Below are 21,321 nucleotides of genomic sequence, written 5' to 3' on the forward strand. Positions count from 1 at the left end.
TCTGCATTCCAATGATTTATACTTATATATTCTCTCAGCTTTAATCAATGTCTTGATGTAGATGACTCTCAATTCTACCCATCCAGCCCAGTTTTTATCTTTGCATTCTTTTACAGTATGGTATAGTGAAAAGACCATAGAACCTGGCATCAAAAATCCTGAGTGGTAGAACTGGAATAAATCAGATTCAGGATTGACCTAGCCATTCCCTCTCCCACCAAGTTGCAAGGGAGAGAAATTACAGAGACATTGACTTCCCTAGGAGCAGCGTATGCCTTCCAAGAGCTTCCACAACGTCCCCACCCCTAACCTTTCGCAGGAAAGCCCAACTTTGCAGGGGTATAAATAGGCACTCTTGAATCTTCCTGCTATAGCCTGGCCCTCCCTCTTTCCAAAATGGACAAGTCCCTCTTGCTGGAACTCCCCATCCTGCTCTGCTGCTTTAGGGGTGAGTCCCTAGGGTTGACAGCTGGTAAGAATCCTGAATTTAGGAACAAGTGAGAGCACTCATGGCAGAGGCCTTCTCATGGAAGTCCTATCGTAACAGAAACATGAAGAGCTTCTGCTCTAATGTTATGCCTTCTACCCGGGGTATGTCATATCCCCAGGACCTTAACTAAAGCTCTTCTCCCTTCCTTTATGGGGGGAAAGAGGCAGATTAGAGAGGAATCGAGTGGATTTCACAGAAGCTTTGAGATGGGGTTTGGAAAATGAAGTCTGCAGACAGTGTATCTTTTTTTTTTTTTTTTTTTTTTCAACAGCAGTATCTGGATCACTTTTCAAGAGAAAATTTGCAGGTGAGTAGAAATAGATAAGTGGTATGAGAAGGGGCAGGTCTGAGGAGGAAAAGATGGGTGGGGTGAGGTGAGCACCAGGGGCTAAAAAAAAAAAAAAAAAAAAATAGAAATAGACCTTGAGTTCCAACACTCAACAACCTCTTCCAGCAGGACAGAGCTGGGATGGGAGCTGATTTTAGATTTGACAAAATAACATTAGCATCAACGGACAAGGTCAGGAGTGAGTGTCAGTGAAGGGCAAGGAAAAGGGAAAGGAGGAAGTGGAATGTTGGCTTTTCACGTGTTGCTTGGCCAAATCTAAAGCATGAACTTCAGGAATTCCAGGTTGTCCCCATTGTCAGATTCCAGGCACCCACAGGTAAGAGTCAATTAAGACTCTTACCTTAATTGTGCCACACAGAGTCAATTAAAAAGAAGGAATGAAGCAAAAAAGCATGTGCACTTATCTTTCTCCTTCTGGTCTGTGCTGCATCCTATAGGAATGGTTAGATGAATCTGAGAAGCCTCGAAGAGGTGAAGAGATTTAGAAGGAGAGAAGAGGTGCAGAGATGCCCAGTAGGTGACTAGTCATTAGGGGGACAGAGGTCCTGGAATGGCTCCAATTTAAGAGTACAGGATGGACCCCAAAGGGCAGATTATAACAACCCAATACAAGAGTAAATCTCAGGCACATTTCAGATGTGTTTTCTTTCTCTTTGCCAGTACAGACAATGAAATAGCTACTGTGGAAGCTGAATTTCCTTGTAAGTATGAAGAGGACCTGCCGATCATCTCAGTCTTGATACTGTTTCACTTTTCCTTGTTCCTCCACCTTTCTTTCCCCTCCCATTTTTCAGGCTAACATTCCTGAGGCCATAAACCTCAGTCACTCTCGTGGCTTAGCGTATTTCCGCAGAGGAAGATGTTCATGCTTGATGGGCTCTGGCAAAGTCCTCTGGCTCCAGGCAGACTTCTAACTCAAAAAGGGAGAGGGGTTCTTTTGTGGTAGTGCCATTGTTTCTCAATCTCTCTCCCCACTCTCCGGCCAAGTGACAGAAATTGTTCAGTGTAGGATGTGCCACCTCCAGTTCCCGGGAGAAAACTGCACCAGAGGAAGAGGAATATGCACAGCAGGAACAGAAGAGGCCTGCATGGTTGGAAGGATTTCCAAAAGTAAGTTGTGGGTTGGGGAAAAGAAGAATGGGTAGAGGAAGTAGACAGGGACATATCAGCCACAGGGGAAAGGGGAGACCTTACTTTACTTTTACTATAGGCAGTCTCACACCTGGGATGGCTGATTCCTTCATCCGCATCATATACTGTAATGAAAATTAGATGGAAGTGGTCACTAAGGAGGGTGGGGGCCTACAGCTAAGGAATTAGTATTTTGAGAAGCCTGAAGAAAACAGAGGAGAATAAATCGAGGTGAGAGAATAGGTGTAATCTATGTCCAATGGGTAACAGTGAGTCGTTGAGAGGAGGGGGCTTTTGGTCCTTGTGCCTCTTGTGCCTGTCTGGGTTTCCTTACAGTTGGTTCTAAACTGTGGAAATAGAAGCGCCAGCGTCATCAGTAGACTGTGGCTGAATTGCCCTGGATGGTTAAGACAAGACATCATGATTTCTCTTTTTCCACCCTTTGTGCTAAATTGTCTCTTGGCATTTATAACCCTCACTTAAATCAGTGTTAAGATTCTCAAGAGAAACACCCAGCTTTGGCATTCCCTGAATTACTGTTCTTCTTACTGCCCTACCCCCAGTAATCATTTTAGACTGCTCCATCGCTGCATTTCTTTTGGGAAGCCCCCGACTTGCAACATCTTCCAGTTCCTTACATTTGAATAACGGAGCTTTGAACTACACAAGATTCTCTCTATATGTTGGTGTGGTCTGGAGAAAAGTTTTTTTGCAGAAGTTTCATGGCCAGGCTTTCTGATCTGTTTTTAATCCCTTCCACAGGGGACGGTAGTCCCTGGTTAACCTTCAAGGACTGCCTGAAGAACTGTGCTGACGTGAAAAGCATAAAGTGGAGTGTCTATTTTGTGAGCTTCAGCTGCTGCAGGAGCCACGACCTGTGCAATGAAGACCTTTAGAAGTGAATGCTTCTTCTGTGACTCCAATTTCTGGGTGAGGTTGTTGCCTCAGCCTCTTCACAATGACTTTCTTTAAAAAAATCTCTCTCACACACACACACGCACACTACAGAAGAGGATTGCGAAGACATGGCTCCATCTTCTGCACATGAAAGGAAAGTCCCTCTCCTTTTCTAGTCTCTGTCTCATCCCTTAAAATAAGTAAATAAATAACCTTGAGAGCAAGAACAAGATCAATATATCCTGCAGGTTGCCATAAACCCTTGCGCTTTCACTGTATAGCCAGTTTGTTCAGAAAAGAGGGAAAAGGATAGTTTAATTTCAAAAAAGAATCCCTTCCTCTTTCCTCTGCTGCTTTCCTTCCTTCTGTGGCAGGGTATTTTAATATTTTTCACATTTTTTTCTCTCTGTGTTATCTTTCTTATCCCACTCCAAAGAAAGCACATAACTGTGGTCTGAAGGGATGGGGAGTAGCAACATAAAAAGAAGTGGCTCAAGTCTTCTTGGAGTTTGTTCATGAATGTTAATCCCAGGGTGAGGAGAAGATTGGGACATGGAAAGGAAGCTGCACCAGAACCATGAACAGAGAAAGATTGTCTGCCTTCTAGAATCAGATCTGTTTGGGACTAGTGGTTGGAGAATAAAAGCAGGAGAAGTCTATGAGATTCCAGAGATAGTACCTGCATCCAGCTTCCCTGGCAAACTCACAAGGAGGCATCAACTTCTAGACAGGGAACAACTGCAGGATACTTCCAGGGGACAGAACCACCAGCAGGAACACAAACATTCCCATGCCTAGAGCACGGCATGGAGGAAGCTGAGAACTGTGCGGTCTGAGGAAGCCATTTGAGTCTGGCCACTAGACATCTCATCAGCCACTTGTGTGAACAGATGCCCCATGACCCCAGATGCTTCTCCCACCCTTACCTCCATCTCACACACACTTGAGCTTTCCACTCTGTATAATTCTAACACCCTGGAGAGAAATGGCAGTTTGACCGAACATGTTCACAAGGGTAGAGGCTGATTTCTAATGAAACTTGTCAAATGAAGCCCAGAAAGAATGATGAATTATATTATATTATATAAAAAAATAATAAAAATATAAAGAAAGCTACCTTTCTTCTATACCCAAATTGCGTATCCTTCTTTCTCTCTCCTCCAACCTCTTCCTAATTCCTTTAACAAACATATGTTCAAAGCCTACTATGTTCCAGGTACTGCTAGACCCTAGTATGTATACAGCATCATAATCCCTATCCTCATGGAGCTTAAACTAATGGGAAAGACAGATCTTAAGTAAATAATAATAATAGCTTCCACTTATATGACAATTACTATATGAGAGGCATTGCTATAAACACTTTTTATCTTCTGACTCAGTTACTCTTCACACAAATCTGAAAGTCATACTACTCTCCGTGTGGGTCAGTCAGAAACCAAAAACGGCACCAGTTATTTTTTACAGAGGCTTTAAAATTAAGAGTGGTTAACCAGGTATTAAAGGACACAAAAAGCCAAAAGGAGATATTGAGTTAACAAAGACAGAAACTGCAAGAAACACCTAAAACCTGTAGGTCTAGGGAAACACAAGGAAAATGTTGGACATCCATACTTCTAAGGTCTAAGGTAATTAAGGTAATTAGACTAATTAGACCTTAGAAGTGTGGGGAAAGGAAGTGCAGCTGGAGGACCTCTTGAGCCCAGGAATTCAAGGCTCTAGTGAGCTATGATTGTACAGTGGCACTCCAGTCTGGGTGACGAAGGAGGATCCCATCTCTAAAATTAATTAATTAATTAATTAAAAAGTGTGAGGGAGGGATCCCTTGGAACTGGAGCCCAAACATCTCAGGAACAAAGGACCTCCGTGAAAATAAAATGCGTACCTTTAGGGAAGGGGAACTGTTCAGATGGTGCTGGTATCTCTGTGGGGCACCAGGAAGCTGGTTCTGAAAGTGTGGGGGGAAAACCATGGAACAAAACCAACTGTAACTCTGAAGCCAACTGCCACTGCCCAGGTAAAAAGCTGTTGAGAGGAAGAGGAAACAGGAAAAGATGCATCTCTTGTCCAGCTTGCCAGTCTCCCTCCAGCACCCCCTATTGGCAGAATTTAACAAGGATCTAGCTTGCAAAAACCACCATCATAAAGCAGAATATAGAAATGTGAACTTAAAACTGAGAGACAATCATTTAATACCAGTTCAATCACGCCTTTGACCTTTCAACATCTGTGCATACCTTTTTATGTGTTTGGACTCCATTAAACAAGAAAGGCAACTTCTTGCTTTTGCCTAAAGAGATGCATTATCCATACTTGTATGGATACAAGTAAAGATACTCTTATTTTTTCTCTAAATAAGGACACAAGAGTCCTAAAGTCATCTCTATCTCAGAGTGATATCCTTGATATTCATTTCCATGCAATATTAAATACTCTTGAAATTCAATCAATTCCACCTGTCAACTACCGTCAATAATTTTATGTAAAATAACAAAGAGACAGAGGAAAACAAGAAGAAAATACGATAAGAAAGGAAAAAGATACGCCTAGGTACCCAGTGTTTGTTTGTTTTTTTAACTGCTAATGAGGCTGCAAGCAATATTTATAACTTCCTTCTTCTGCTACCAATTCTATATTTTGTTTTCCACTACTAGAACCTCACTGGGTCAGCATTATCTATCTGGTGGGATGATGAAAATCTTCATTCTTGAAAGGTTCACATTTTCAATGGCCTGGATTTGTTTTTTTCAATTTCAGAGCTTTACATTTACTGTAATTGGACAGGAAGAATAAAGTAGCACTTCAGAGAATTTCCTGTATTCCAGACACAGTCATCTCTACCTCATTGTGCAACAGCCATGCAATTCCCTTTTAATAATGGGGATCAGTTTTCTCAGCCTGTAGAATAACCTCTATGCTTATATTGTGGCATGGAGGCATCAGGATCCCAAAATGGTCTTAGCATTCAAATCAACTAAAGTATTGTTATGTTCCGTAGTGGAAGCATTTCTCCCTTAGTAACTAAGACTTCCAAATTAACAAAACTCAGTTGCAGGAATGGGAGAATTTATTCCCACTTCTACATCTTGATTCTTGGACTTGTGTACTCTGACTATGGGAAAAGCAGAATTATATATTAGTTGCTGGTTCTAAGCATATATTGCATTCTAAGATATAATCTAATCTTTTCAGAGTGTTTGCCCCCAACTTATAGTTAAATTGAGATTTCATCTGACCATTCATTCCATTATTCCATCAGGCTGGTTGCTTCTGATGATGGGGTGCATGGTAAGATAAATGATTTCCATGGGCATGAACATATTGCTCTACTTCTTTGTGGTGAAATAAGTTTCTTGGGTGGAAATAATTCTGTGTTTAAAACACATTGATGGAGAATAAAGCATTCCCTAAGTCCACAGTTAATGATGGTGGCAGAAGCATTATTAAGAGGAACATCCATATCCACAAATATCTGTTTATTCCAGTGAGAATAAATTCTAACCATGACAGAAGTCAAGCTATTAGCAACTAGCCATGAATTAATGTAGACCCCCAGACGAAATGGATGAGACACCCTTGATTGTGGTTTAATGCTTAGGGAGTCCACTTCCCAGTTGTTGCCAGAATACCCATTTGTAAATGCCAGTTTCTCCTGTCTCAAATCAGTTCATTATTAAACAGAAAACTAAGAGGCCACAGGTGTGCAATAGAAGAGAGAAGGCAATGGAGCAGAACTACCTGCTCATGCAATTAACTTGTGCCATGCTGGCTGGCTTGAACCTGTTCTCTTGTTGCCTTCTCCTTAGTGGCAGATTGCTATTTAACACGCCCAATCTATGGATTCATGACCCAGAAAACCCAGTTCATGATGGGCAGCTCAGGTATCATGATTACTTGATGATCCATTGTTAGAGAAACTGATTAGAGAAGATTAAATTACTTGCCAAAGTCATATAAATAGAAAATGACAGAGGCAAGAGTCAAACTTAGGCTGCTTGTCTCAAGTCTTTACTCTTAATGATTACGCACAAATAACTAAGAAATAACTATAACAAGGGGTAGGAAAAAATACAGGGTGATAAAAACAGAAGACAATGCTAACTGGGGTCTTAGGAAAGCTCTTTCTAAAGTTACGTTCAAGCTTAGAACCGTGGGCTAACCTATTAGGTCAGGGCAAGAGGGAGACGGTCGGGGGCAACCATGTACCAAAAGCACCTTCCTTCCAGGTAAAGGGAACAGGAGGTGCAAACCATCTGAGGAAAGAAGTTCCCTGCATGACCCCTTCCTTTGAGTGTTGTTTCTTTTTTCTCGTGAATTCAATGATTCTCTTTAGCCCTTTAGAAATCATCGTGGCCCATGTGTTTTTTGTTTTGTTTTGTTTTGTTTTGTTTTGTTTCAAGGTACATCTGCCTTAGGTTTAAGATTCAGCTTTCTATTTTGGAGGATAGTAAACTCTCTCCTCATACACAGACTTATGAGATTATAAGAACAGAAGGCATGCCGGGTGCAGTGGCTCACGACTGTAATCCCAGCACTTTGGGAGGCCGAGGCAGGCAGATCACCTGAGGTCAGGAGATCGAGACCAGCCTAGCCAGCATGGTGAAACCCCATCTCTACTGAAAATACAAAAATTAGCTGGGCATGGTGGCACGTGCTTGTAGTCCCAGCTACTCAGGAGCCTGAGGCAGGAGAATTGCTTGAACCCAGGAGGCGGAGGTTGCAGTGAGCCGAGATCACACCACTGCACTCCAGCCCGGGCAACAGAGCAAAACTCTGTCTTGAAAAAACAAAAAAACAGAAGACAGGCTATTTGGCCCCAAGAGATAAAGATATAGCATGATCTCTGTCTCTGTCTTCTAAAGTCAGTCCTAGATAAGCTCTGAAACTGGGTTTCTATAAATCAACAAAACCATGAGAAGTTTGAGAAGTTCTGGCTGGAGGTGTTCAGTCGTCTGAAGCAGTGTGTTTGTGCCAGGGTGGGTCCGTGGGTGGTGGTGCTGTTGGCCATAACCTTAGCGTATTAGAGAGCTGTCTAAATTCTGTGCTCACTTATCTTCTACATCTCTGTGGGACTATATCACCTGTTACTTCAACACAGAAATTGGCATGGCCCAGACTATATTTTTGGGGCAAGAGTGCAGGGAATATTGTCAGGTCAGAAGTTATGAGTCTGTTCATTTCAAAGCCCCAGGAGTTGTACATTACAATTTAGTAAAACTGCCTCATTCCAACGCTACTTCCCTTTAAGGGTTTAATGGTAAATCTCGAATAAAACAGTTGTTTGGTAATACGTATGTAAACGGGAGTTACTGACTATTTCATAGTCCCTGGAAACCACCTCTTTAGGGCTAATTCCTTCCCCACTCTTTGAACTCACCAAGACTATTGGACTAGGATCTGGCCTTTCTAAAATCCATTTTCAGGTGGAGATTTTGATAACCCTGGAGGAATAGAAATCCACAGACAAAAAAATAATTATAAACTGAAGAGTACAATTATGCTTTAAAAAGCCACTAAATTAGTGTACTAAACAGGATGTACTATCTGAAGCCAAATTATTAGAAGTAGGAATTCAAAATAAGAATGAAAATTTATTTACAGATAATTAGAAGTATAAGTTGAAACAAAAATCATCAAAAAGAGATAGGTAGGAATATTTGATATAAAGTATAATCAATAAAATAAAGAACAAAATAGATGGAATATTAAAATAGATCTTAAAAGATGAACAGAGATAGGCAGTTGGAAGATCAGAATGAGGATATCTTCCAGAATACAGTAAGAAAGAAGAGGACTTAGATGGGAGATTTTTTATTATTGATTCAATTTCCTCACTCATTGGTTTATTCATATTTTCTATTTCCTCATGATTCAATTCTAGGAGGTTGTATTTTTTCTGAAAATTATTTATTTCCTCTGAATTATCCAATATGCTAGTGTATAACTGTTTATAGCAGACTCTTACGAACCTTTGTATTGCTGTAGTATCAGTTGTAATGTCTCCTCTTTCATTTCTAATTTTATTTCTTTATTTTTCTCCTCTTTTTCTTATTCTAGCCAAAGGTTTGTTGATTTTTTTGTCTTTAAAACAAACTCAGTTTTATTGATTTTTTTCTATGTCTTTTCTGGTCTCTATTTTGTTTATTACTGCTCTGATCTTTATTATTTCCTTCCTTCTACTAACTTTGGACTATGACCGGAGAACAAAAAGTTCATAGAATACAAGTTAGAGAAATAGGAGAAAACATTCACATATTGAATGTACGAATACCAAAGACAACGACAAGCCTTTAAGCATATCCAGTGAGAAAGAGCCATTCATCTACCAAGGAAATTATGCATAAAGGGAGAATGAAATGCCAAAGTTCAAGTACCTTAACAAGGAAACACAGAACATTCTTCAGAAAAATAGTTACGTTTAAGAGTTATCCCAGCACTTTGGGAGGCCGAGACGGGCGGATCACGAGGTCAGGAGATCGAGACCATCCTGGCTAACACGGTGAAACCTCGTCTCTACTAAAAATACAAAAAACATTAGCCGGGCGAGGTGGCGGCGCCTGTAGTCCCAGCTACTCGGGAGGCTGAGGCAGGAGAATGGCGTGAACCCGGGAGGCGGGGCTTGCAGTGAGCCGAGATCCGGCCACTGCACTCCAGCCTGGGCGACAGAGCGAGACTCCGTCTCAAAAAAAAAAAAAAAAAGAGTTATTTCTAGGGTAGCAAATTATTAGTCAAAATATCCAGTTTCATAGAAGATTGCAACAATCTTTGATGTCTAGGTATTTGAAAGACCCTTTTAGTAAGGAAAAAACATAAGTAGAAGATACATTTTTACACACTTCTCTTCCTATATAGGAACATAAGAATGATACTTTTGAATGTTCTCAATGTACCTATTTATCAGAATCTGCTTTATAACAGAAAATACTACATGTTTTATGCAGTTGTAGAATATTTTCTCATTCTTATCTTTTTTAATCCTTTTGGATTTATCTAATATTTCTTATTTCATTTATATTACCTAATAGTTCTTAAATTATATATTCTTTAATAATTATTTTAGTAGTCATAATTGAGGTTTTATAGTCTACCTTAAATTAGTGCATTTATCACCTATTAGCAATATTAAAATCTTGTAAGAGTTTGACTCCAGGTTAGAAAAGAAATGTTTTGGGTGGCTGGCAAGATGGCGGAATAGGAACAGCTCCGGTCGGCAGCTCCCAGCGAGACCAAAGCAGAAGGTGGGTGATTTCTGCGTTTCCAGCTGAGGTACCCGGTTCATCTCGTTGGGAATGGTTAGGCAGTGTGTGCAGCCCATGGAGGGCGAGCAGAAGCAGGGTGGGGTGTCACCTCACCCAGGAAGCACAAAGGGCTGGGGTACTCCCTCCCCTAGCCAAGGGAAGCCATAAGGGACTGTGCTTTGAGGGACTGTGCTATCTGGCCCAGATCTACAGTTTTTCAAGGTTTTTGCAACCCACAGTCCAGGAGATTCCCTTGGGTTCCTATACTGCCATGGCCCTGGGTTTCAAGCACAAAATTGGGCTGCTGTTTAGGCAGACACCGAGATTGCTGCAGGAGTGTTTTTTTGTACCTCAGTGGCACCTGGAACCCCAGCAAGACAGAACCATTCACTCCCCTGGAAAGTGGGCTGAAGCCCTGGCTTAGTGGGTCTCACCCCTGCAGAGCCCAGCAAGCTGAGTATCCACTGGCTTGAAATTCTCACTGCCAGCTGTTGGGAACAGGCCCCCAAATCTGCCCATAAACTAACCCCAAAACTGGCCATAAACAAAATCTCTGGAGCACTGTGACATGTTCATGATGGCCATGATGCCCACACTGAAGGCTGTGAGTTTATCCAAATGAGGGCAAGGGACACCTGGCCCACCCAGGGTGGAAAACCGCTTAAGGCATTCCTAAGCCACAAACAATAACACGAGCGATCTGTGCCATAAGGACATGTTCCTGCTCCAGATAACTAGCCAGAGCCCATCCCTTTGTTTCAGCCCATCCCTTTGTTTCCTGTAAGGAATGCTTTTAGTTAATCTATAATCTATACAAACAATGCTTATCATTGGCTTGCTGTCAGTAAATATGTGGGTAAAACTCTGTTCATGGCTCTCAGCTCTGAAGGCTATCAGCCTCCTGATTTCCCACTCCACACTCTATATTTCTGTGTGTGTGTCTTTAATTCCTCTAGTGCCACTGGGTTGGGGTCTCCACGACCAAGCTGGTCTTGGCAGTCAGCACAGAAGTCTGAAGTTGACCTGGGATGCTCAAGCTTGATGGGGGAAGGGGCATCTGCCATTACTGAGGCTTGAGTAGGCAGTTTTTCCCTCACAGTGTAAACAAAGCCTCCAGGAAGTTCGGTCTGGGCAGAACCCACTGCCGTACAGCAAAGCCACTGTGATTAGACTGCCTCTCTAGATTCCTCCTCATTGGGCAGGGCATCTCTAAAAGAAATACAGCAGCCCTAGTAAGGAGCTTATAGATAAAACTTCCATCTCCCTGAGACACAGCACCTGGGGGAAGGGGCAGCTGTGGGCGCAGCTTCAGCAGACATAAACGTTCTTCCCTGCTGGCTCTGAAGAGAGCAGTGGATCTCCCAGCACAGCGCTTGAGCTCTGCTGAGGGACAGACTGCCTCCTCAAGTGCGTCCTTGACCCTCATGCCTCCTGACTGGGAGACACCTCCCGCCAGGGGTCGACAGACACCTTATACTGGAGAGCTCCAGCTGGCATCTGGTGGCTGCCCCTGGGACAAAACTTCCAGAGGAAGGAGCAGGCAGCAATCTTTGCTATTCTGCAGCTTCTGCTGGTGATACTCTGGCAAACAGGGTCTAGAGTGGACCTCCAGCAAACTCCAGCAGACCTGGAGAGAGGGGCCTGAGTGTTACAGGAAAACTAACAAAGAGAAAGCAATAACATCAACAAAAAGGATGCCCATGCAAAAACCCTATCCAAAGGTCATCAGCATCAAAGAGCAAAGGTAGGCAAATTCACAAAGATGAGGAAAAACCAGTGCAAAAAGGTTGAAAATTCCAAAAACCAGAATGCCTCCTCTCCTCCAAAGGATCACAACTCCTCACCAGCAAGGGAACAAAACTGGATGGAGAATGAATTTGATGAATTGACAAAAGTAGGCTTCAGAAGGTGGGTAATAAGAAACTCCTCCAAGCTAAAGGAGCATGTTCTAACCCAATGGAAAAAGCTAAGAACCTTGACAAAAGGTTACAGAAACTGCTGACTATAATAGCCAGTTTAGAGAAGGACATAAATGACCTGATGGAACTGAAAAACACAGCACAAGAATTTTGTGAAGCATACACAAGTATCAATAGCAAAATTGATCAAGTGGAAGAAAGGATATCAGATATTGAAGATAAACTTAATGAAATAAAGCGTGAAGACAAGATTAGAGGAAACAGAATGAAAAAGAAAAAGCAAAGCCTCTAAGAAATATGGGACTATGTGAAAAGACCAAACCTATGATTGATTGGTGTACGTGAAAGTGATGGGGAGAATGGAACCAAGGTGGAAAACACACTTCAGGATATTATCCAGGAGAACATCCCCAACCTAGCAAGACAGGCCAACATTCAAATTCAGGAAATGCAGAGAACACCATTAAGATACTCCTGGAGAAGAGCAACCCCCAAACACACAATTGTCAGATTCACCAAGGTTGAAATGAAGGAAAAAATGTTAAGAGCAGCCAGAGAAAGGTCATGTTAACTACAAAGGGAAGCCCATCAGACTAACAGTGGATCTTTCTGCAGAAACCCTACAAGGCAGAAGAGAGTGGGGGGCCAATATTCAACATTCTTAAAGAAAAGAATTTTCAATCCAGAATAAAATTCAACACTGCTTTATGCTAAAAACACTCAATAAACTGGGTATTGATGGAACATATCTCAAAATAATAAGAGCTATTTATGACAGATCCATAGCCAGTATCATACTGAATGGGCAAAAACTGGAAGCATTCCCTTTGAAAACTGGCACAAGAAAAGGATGCACTCTCTCGAACCACTCCTATTCAACATAGGGTTGGAAGTTCTGGCCAGGGCAATCAGGCAAGAGAAAGAAATAAAATGTATTCAAATAGGAAGAGAAGAAGTCAAACTGTCATTGTTTGCAGCTGACATGATTGTAAATTTAGAAAACCCCATTGTCTCAGCCCCAAAACTCCTTAAGCTGATAAGCAACTTCAGCAAAGTCTCAGGATACAAAATCCATGTGCAAAAATCACAAGCATTCCTATACACCAATAATAGAGAGATAGCCAAATCATGAGGAACTCCCATTCACAATTGCTACAAAGAGAATAAAATACCTAGGAATACAACTTACAAAGGATATGAAGGACCTCTTCAAGAAGAACTACAAACCACTGCTCAAGGAAATAAGAGAGGACACAAACAAATGGAAAAACATTCTATGCTCATGGATAGGAAGAATCAATATCATGAAAACGGCCATACTGTCCAAAGTAATGTATAGATTCAATGCTATTCTCATCAAGCTACTATTGACTTTCTTCACAGAATTAGAAAAAATTACTTTAAATTTCATGTGGAACTAAAAAAGAGCCCATATAGCTGAAACAATCCTGAGCAATAAGAACAAAGCTGGAGGCATCATGCTACCTGACTTCAAACTATACTACAAGGCTACAGTAACCAAAACAGCATGGTACTGGTACCAAAACAGATATATAAACCAATGGAACCGAACAGAGACCTCAGAAATAACACCACACATCTAAAACCATCTGACCTTTGACAAACCTGACAAAAACAAACAATGGGGAAAGGATTCCTTATTTAATAAATAGTGCTGGGAAAACTGGCTAGCCGTATGCAGAAAACAGAAACTGGACCCTGTCCTTACACCTTAAACAAAAATTAAATCAAGATGGATTAAAGACTTAAACGCAAGACTTAAAACCATAAAAACCCTAGAAGAAAACCTAGGCAATACCATTCAGGACATAGGCATGGGCAAAGACTTCATGACTAAAACACCAAAAGCAATTGAAACAAAAGCTAAAATTGACAAATGGGATCTAATTAAGGAGCTGCTGCACAGCAAAAGAAACTATCATCAGAGTGGGATGGTAAGGGTGGGAGGGTAAGGGTTGGAGGGGCGTGAGGGATAAAATACTGCACACGGTACAGTGTACTCTGCTTCAGTGATGGGAGCACCAAAATCTCAGAAATCATCACTAAAGAACTCATCCATGTAACCAAACACCACCTGTTCCCCATAAACCTATTGAAATAAAAAACTAAAATTAAAAAAGTGTTTTGGCTTAGAGTCTATATTGTCTGATATTAGTATAGCTGCTTCTGTCTTATTTTGATTACTATTTGCATTGAATATTTTTCCATTCATTCCCTTTCAACCTGTGCATGTTCTTGGATCTAAAGTGAGTGTCTTATATACAGCCCATGGTTGGGTCTTGTTTTTAAAATTCATTCTGCTAATCTATGTCTTTCATTTGGGGAGTTTAATCTTTTTACATTTAAAGAAAATACAGAAAGAAAGGATTTACTTTTGCCATTTATTTTGTGTTCTGTTTGTCTTTGTTTTCTGCTGGTATAACGGAAGGCCACAGACTGAGTAATATACCTTTTTTAAAAAAACTTATTTCTCACAGTTCTGAAGTCTGGGAATTCTAAGATCAAGGGGCCACATCTGGTGACAGCATTCTTGCTGTGTCACATCATGATAAATGGCATAACATGGTGAGAAAGTGGGTGTGTGAGACAGAGAGGAAATTAAGGCACACTAATTCTTTTTAACAGGAGGCTATTCCTGCAATAACTAATCAACTTTCATGATAATGGTATTAATCTATTCATGAGGGTAGTGCCTTCATGAGCTAATCACCTTTTAGAGGCCTCACCTTCCAATACTGTTACATTGGCAAGTAAATTTCAACATGGGTTTGGAGGAAACATTCAAATCATAGCATTCAGCCCCTGGCCCTCCCGAAATTTATGTTCTTCTCACAAACAAAGTACATTCATTCCATCCTAATAGCCTCAAAAGTCTTAACTTGTTCCAGCACCAACTCAAAAGGCTAAAACCCAGAATCTCACCTAAATCAGATAAGGACGAGACTCAAGGCACGCTCCAACCAGAGGCAAATCCTCATTCAGCTGTGAGCTTGTGAGATTAACAAGTTATGTGCTTCTAAAATACAATACTGGGACAGGCATAGTATAGAAATTCCCATTCCAAAGGGGAGAAATACAAAGAAAGAAAGGGGTAACTGGTCCCCAGTAAGTCCAAAACCCAATAGGGAAATTATTAAGTCTTAAAGTTGGAGAATAATCTCCTTTAACTCCATTCTGGGCACACTGGGTTTGGTTTATCAAGGCCTCAAACATCCTTTCCACTATGGCTTTGCTGGGCTCAGTATACCCAGAAGCTTTCATAGACTGGAGTCTCATGCCTGCAACTCTCTCAGGCTGGTGTTGCATACTGACAGTGCTACAATTCTGTGGTCTTTGGTTGGTCCATTCCAAAGGCTTTTAAACTGATATCAATTCAAGTTCAATCACATACAATAACTCTACTCCTTTATAGTTCTGCCACTTTATGTTATTGATGTCATAAATTATATCTTTGTGTATTGTGTACCAATTAACATCATTTATAATTATTTTACTCATTTTCTTTTCACCTGTATAAAATAAAAAGTGGAGTTACAATCCAAAATTATAATAATATCAGTTTTGATATTTGCCCATGTATTTGTTTTTACTAGACATCAGCATATTTCCATAAGGCTTCAAGTAACTCTCTAGCATACTTTTATTTCAACTTGAGGAACTTCTTTTAAAATTTATTGAATGGCAGGTCTAGTGGTAATAAACTCACTCAGCTTTTATTTATCTGAGAATTTCTTACTTTTTTCCTCACTTTTGAATAACAGTTGTATCAGATACAGAATTCTTAGCTGACAGTTTTTTTCTCTTTCCATTCTTTAAATATACTACCCCACTGTCTTCTTGCCTGCAAAGTTTCTCATGAGAAATCCACAGATAATGTTACAGAGGATTTTTGTGTGTGTGCCAAGTTACATTTCTCTTGCTGCTTTCAAGAGTCTCTGTCTTTGGCTTTCAACAGTTTGATTATAATGTATCTTAGTATGGATTTCTTTGGGTTAATCCTACATGGAGTTTATTGAGCTTCTGGATTGGTAGATCCATGTCCTTGCCTCAGACCTGATCTTCCTCTAGCATCTCAGAGCAACCCCAGGACCTTGCTCTGACTGCTTGCCTGAATCCCCAAACCCCCAGAAACTCCCGACCCTTCATATCCTTCTGTATAGCCAATCCACATCAGCCTGCTGACCAAGCCCCATTTACCCTCTTCCTAACTGCCTTCCAAACTTTCTAGCCTCAGACAGCCTTGAAGGTACCATGGAAGGCACTATTATGCATAAAATAGAGGAGTTAGGCATAGAAGTGATATAGTAAGATGCCTTTAATTTACACAGAAGAAACAAGACTCAATTAAAAGATCAACCCAAATAAAGGTGGAGGAAGACCCTGATTCATGCCCTTTCAGTTATCAGGCCAGAGACCATGTTGGTAGGTGAGGGAACCATGGAGTATGAATTGGGGGTCAGATACGAATTCTGAGTCCTTTCCTTTCATTAGTTCAGTTCCTGCCACATGCCCGGCATAGGGCATAACTTACTGAGCTTGGTGAAAGGAGCCCTATAGCCCTGCTCCTATGGCTTTGCCTCGCCTGAGTCACCAGGATGTCAGTCTCTGAGGGTGAGAGGGCTTTCTTCTGAGTCTCTCCCTCCAGCCTCATTTCAGCTTGCCAGCCTCCTGCATTCCACACCCTCAGTGTGACGGTAGCACACCACCTTTGGGAGTGACGAGCATAGGGATGGGGGATTCCTGCAAGTCACTGCCAAATAGCAGTTCTGGAGCTGTTTCCATGGCTGCAGCTTCAGCAGATCTCCTCACTTGCCCTTCCCACTGCAGGCTGCTGGGACACTGACAAGTCAGGCTGGAGAGGAGGGACTGGATGCTGCAGCTCCCTGGCTGTGACCTCTGCCTGTCCCCCTCTACCTGAGAAAGCCTTTGTGTAAGGCACATGAGAGTGATAGTATTGACCTTTGGTTCACAAAAATTTATTATAAAAGTGATTCAGGAAGAATAGGAAGTGGTGCTACCCAACATGATATTGTGGGATCCATTATCTCTGTATTGCCAGACCGAGAGTGATCCAGGCAGACGCTCACCCCATCTGCCAAAATTAAAAGTGTTGTATGCTATGGCTGATGACAGATCGTTGAATACATTCTTTTTTCTTGTTTTCAACAGTAGCTTAGATCCCCTAGCCAGGGTAGATGTCAGAAACTTCAGGCCTCAAGAGCCACTCTCAGAGGTCACGTGCCCAGGGAGGGCAGTGAGCTAGGGTCTACAGCTGATGCTCTGGTATGGGAAGGGAAAGAGCCTGGCAGTGGGGTGGCTGCAGGAGCGGCCTGATAAATGTCACCTACCACTAAGGCTTAGATTTGGCTTGCATGTTGGAGTGGGCAGGAGATCAAGAACAGTTTCTTCTAGATGTCCTTTGGGGTCAGAGGCTCAGGTTCAGAGCAGACTATCTGGTTTTTCTTGGTGGGTGAGCAATTAGGACATTCACTGAGCTTTACTGTTGAGAGTCAGTGAAACTAGACTCTGATGTACAATTCTGGGTTGCCACAGACTGAGGAAATATCTAGAGAATGCATAGAGATTCCAAGAAGCTCAGGTGAAATGTCTAGAGAGCCTCTCCTAGTGTCTCTTCCCCTTTTCTAGAGTTCCCAACTCTTGAAGATTTGCTGGCAACTCAGAAGTGTCGTTGTAGCTGTTCCAAACATCTAGGAAAAGGTAGTCTTCTGTAGGTTGTTGAGGAGTGAGGAGGTTGTGGGAAAAAGGAAGGAGAAAGCCTAGAGGGACTGGTCAGTGTTCTTGGGATATAACCTATTCTGCACCCAAGTCCAAGTCAGACAAAATATCCCAAGCTGTAACACATTGTGACAGGAAATTTATCACTCAGTTGTTTCCTGAGGCCCCAGATGATGTAAACTCACAGATAGCACTCTATTAGATGAGAAGGTCAAGAACTCCTTTACTTACACCACAATGAGTGGAAGGAATCAGGAACCAGGCAAGAGAATGATAGAGAACGTCATGCTCAGAGGAAGGGAAGGCAAAGCAGTGCCTGATACTGCCTTACTGATTATCTACCATACTGATGATCTTAATGATTACTGATAATCAGGAAATTCTTCAACTGCTATCAAGATTTCTACTGCTTGACCTCCAAGGGTTTCACATGCTGCTGCCATTGCTGCCTCTGCCTCTCTTTTTCTGCCCTCTTTTACTAGCAGTGCCTTTGCTATCTTGTTCAATGAAGTCACTTCCTCACTGAATCCTAGCTGTGGGGTAGAAGAGGTAGAGAACTGGCTAAGAATAGTTCCTTTACCTCTATGCGGAGGCCATTTAAGATGAGAAGTTTCTTATCATTTAGACACTCACTTGTCTGAATTTAAAGCAGGAACTCTGAGGGAGGTTTCCAATGCATCAGATAAGGAAATGACCTAGAAACCATTGCACTGTGTTTCACAAAATTGTATGCATCTGGAAGAACGACCATCCTGCCACCCCCTTCCCCTGCATATGTAGCAACACATTCACAACCACCTCGCTGATTCCTCGTTTACTTGGGGGATGTAATAAAATGTGATCCTCTTGCTATCCCTATTCAAACAGAGAGAATGACATAGAAACCTCCTGTCTAAAATAGTAGTCTTCCCAACGCCAAAAAAAAAGAAAAAAAAAAGGTAGTAGGTTCAAAACTTCAGCTCAGACTTTGTGAAGTCAATCATTGAGTATCAAATTACAGAGGTTTTGCTGCTTAAAAGTGTAGGACCCATGGTCTCATTCGTATGCCCCTGAACCTCTGGGCAGGGCTTGAAGCAGGAGGATGAATAATTAAGCCTGTTTATGCAAATTTCATCCTCACGGTTGATGGGCTTATTTTAGGTTCTAATTTACTCAGCAAAATATTTATCTCTGTAAATTGATGTTTGCATTTGGGATAAGCCAGTTTCCAACTGGATACCCCATGATGGAAGAGGCATTGTCTCACCTTGTATTGCTGGGAAGCTCTTAAGAGGAACAGGAGTCCAAGAGCTGAAACCAATCCTTGCTCCTTGCACAATTTGGAGAGCTAAAGCCCATGCTAGCCTGTCCTCCTGAATAACTTGCCCCCCCAAACCTGCAGCAATGTTTATCAATTCCTTGCTTTGGAAGGAAAATTCCACGGGTTACTGAGTACCACTCTCAGACTTCTGGGAAGTGGACAGACCTTACCTTATTCCTGGGTTCTTTCCTTCAAGTGTGTATTGGATGCCTGCCACCTGCTAGGTATTGAGAAGTGGCTTGAGGTACTGAGAATACTACTTACAACAAAAGAGATAAGTGAAAACAATGGTGTTTTGCATAAAGATTCAGAGACTTGGGGATAGAGGAACTAAGCTAGGACCTGGGTTATATCCACAAGAGGATCACCTGAGATAGATTTCACTTTCCTTCTCTTTCCATCGGACTGTGGAGTCATATTGAATGTGTAGTTTGCATTTTAGTTCTACCTTTGCCAGCTGCTCAGTAAGTCTGATACATTTATACATCCCTGAATGATAGTACTGTTGGAAATAGAGAAGCTGGGCCCTCCTAGTTAAATTCTTTACTGAGACCCATGTCATGGCAGCAGCATCATATTTGGGATAAAACTCCCTACAGTTTCTAGCTCTGCCACTTATGAGACTTTGAGAAAGTAACTTGACCTCCCTATGCTTCATGAGGTTATAGAAAAAATAAAATGGGATAATGTGCATAAATGGCTTAGGTCAGCACTTGGCACAAGAAAGTGCTCGTTATCTATTTAATATTAAAATTATAATCATAATAAATTTTATTATATCAAGAAGGACAGTTGTTGAGTCCCAGAGAGTGACCTGTTGTAAATGAACCAGGGCTCGTGATGGAAATGAGATGTGCAGTTATAGCATTGAAGTGAATCATGAGCAAAATAAGACTAATCTTTTCCCTCAAATGTGCTTGCAAGAAGAGTGCTTTGAAGGGGGAGTTTTCAGGAAGTGTAGAAACTGAATTCGAAGAGGAGTATTTTGAACTGCTGCTGGATCAAACCACTGAAACGTACAGGCTTATCCTCCTTTGGGGCAGAGGAGCAGCCAAGCATAAGAAAGAGCCTGTAGGTCTGGCCCTAGATCCTTCCTGTGGGTTCAAAGCAGCTAATGCCTTGGGGTAGATGGCCAACATTTATCAGCCTGGGAATAGAAACCTGATTTCATAGATAGTATTAGAGAAAACATATTCACTTTCTGACCACCTCAGTAGGAAAAAAAAAATTCTTTACTTATATGAGGAGGTTAAATGAGTTATTGCAGAGGCAATAATTTGGAAACGGGAAACATGGGAGCCCGGTTTGGAGATTCAGGACCCACTGGAGAAGACGTCCAAGGTTTTTAACAGTGAAACATTATTGTAGAAGCTTACCTTTCATGAGATACAAAAGAGTTCCTGGAAAATTCTCACTGTTAACACAGTTAATTCAACAAGAAGAAGAGAGAAGAAATACTATGTTGGTTTTGTAACAAAAAGACTCAAACTCTGTAAAATATTTGAAGATATTTATTCTGAGCCAATTATGAGTGACCATGGCCCATGATGCTGTCCTCAGGAGGTCCTGAGAACATGTGCCCAAGGTGGTCGGGGTGCAGCTTGGTTTTATGCATTTTAGGGAGACATGAGACTTCAATCAAAAACATTTAAGAAATACATAGTTTGTTCTCAAAAGGCAGGACGGCTTGAGGTGGGGGCTTCCAGCTTCTAGGTAGATTTAAAAATGTTCTGGTTGACAATTGGTTAAGTTTATCTAAAGACCTGAGATCAACAGAAAGGAAATGTTTCGGTTCAGAGAGAGGGTTGTGGGGAGCAGGTTTGACTGTGCTGAGGAAGCTCTCAGCAGACTTCAGAGGGAGTAGGTTGTAAAATGTTTCTTGTGGGCTTAAAAGCGTACTTAGATGATTATTTCCTGGGTCTTGAAAGAAAGAAAAAGTGGGGGAAAGCGGATTCCCTATAGAAAATGGATTATTCCCAAAAGAAACATCTTGTTGCAGGGTAATTTCAAGATATGGCAAGAAAATATATTTGGGGTGAAACTATTTTGATTTCCTTCCTTATTTGTTATGTGACGTGCCAGACTCAGGTTGGAAAGCAGGCCACATTATACAGGGTGAAATCAGATCCCTCTGGTGAGACTTCACGGTTTGTAGGGCAGATTCTCCAGGCCCCTTAGCTAGGATTTGAGCAAGATTAAAAAAAAAATCAGAGTTAAGTTCTCAGTTTGCAGGAAAGATA

General features: G+C 41.6%; 1 protein-coding gene across 1 annotated transcript; it reads left to right on the forward strand.

Annotated features, from left to right (window-relative positions):
- The first annotated feature begins 396 nt into the window (after positions 1–396).
- On the forward strand, positions 397–2,866 carry LOC105476257 (prostate and testis expressed 1). Its single transcript, XM_011732006.2, has 5 exons — positions 397–448; positions 762–797; positions 1,505–1,540; positions 1,827–1,949; positions 2,733–2,866. Exons 1-5 carry the CDS (start codon positions 397–399, stop codon positions 2,864–2,866), a joined length of 381 nt encoding a protein of 126 aa, XP_011730308.1.
- The last annotated feature ends 18,455 nt before the right edge of the window (positions 2,867–21,321 follow it).

This window comes from Macaca nemestrina, chromosome 12 (assembly GCF_043159975.1).
Source record: "Macaca nemestrina isolate mMacNem1 chromosome 12, mMacNem.hap1, whole genome shotgun sequence".
Lineage (NCBI taxonomy): Eukaryota > Metazoa > Chordata > Mammalia > Primates > Cercopithecidae > Macaca > Macaca nemestrina.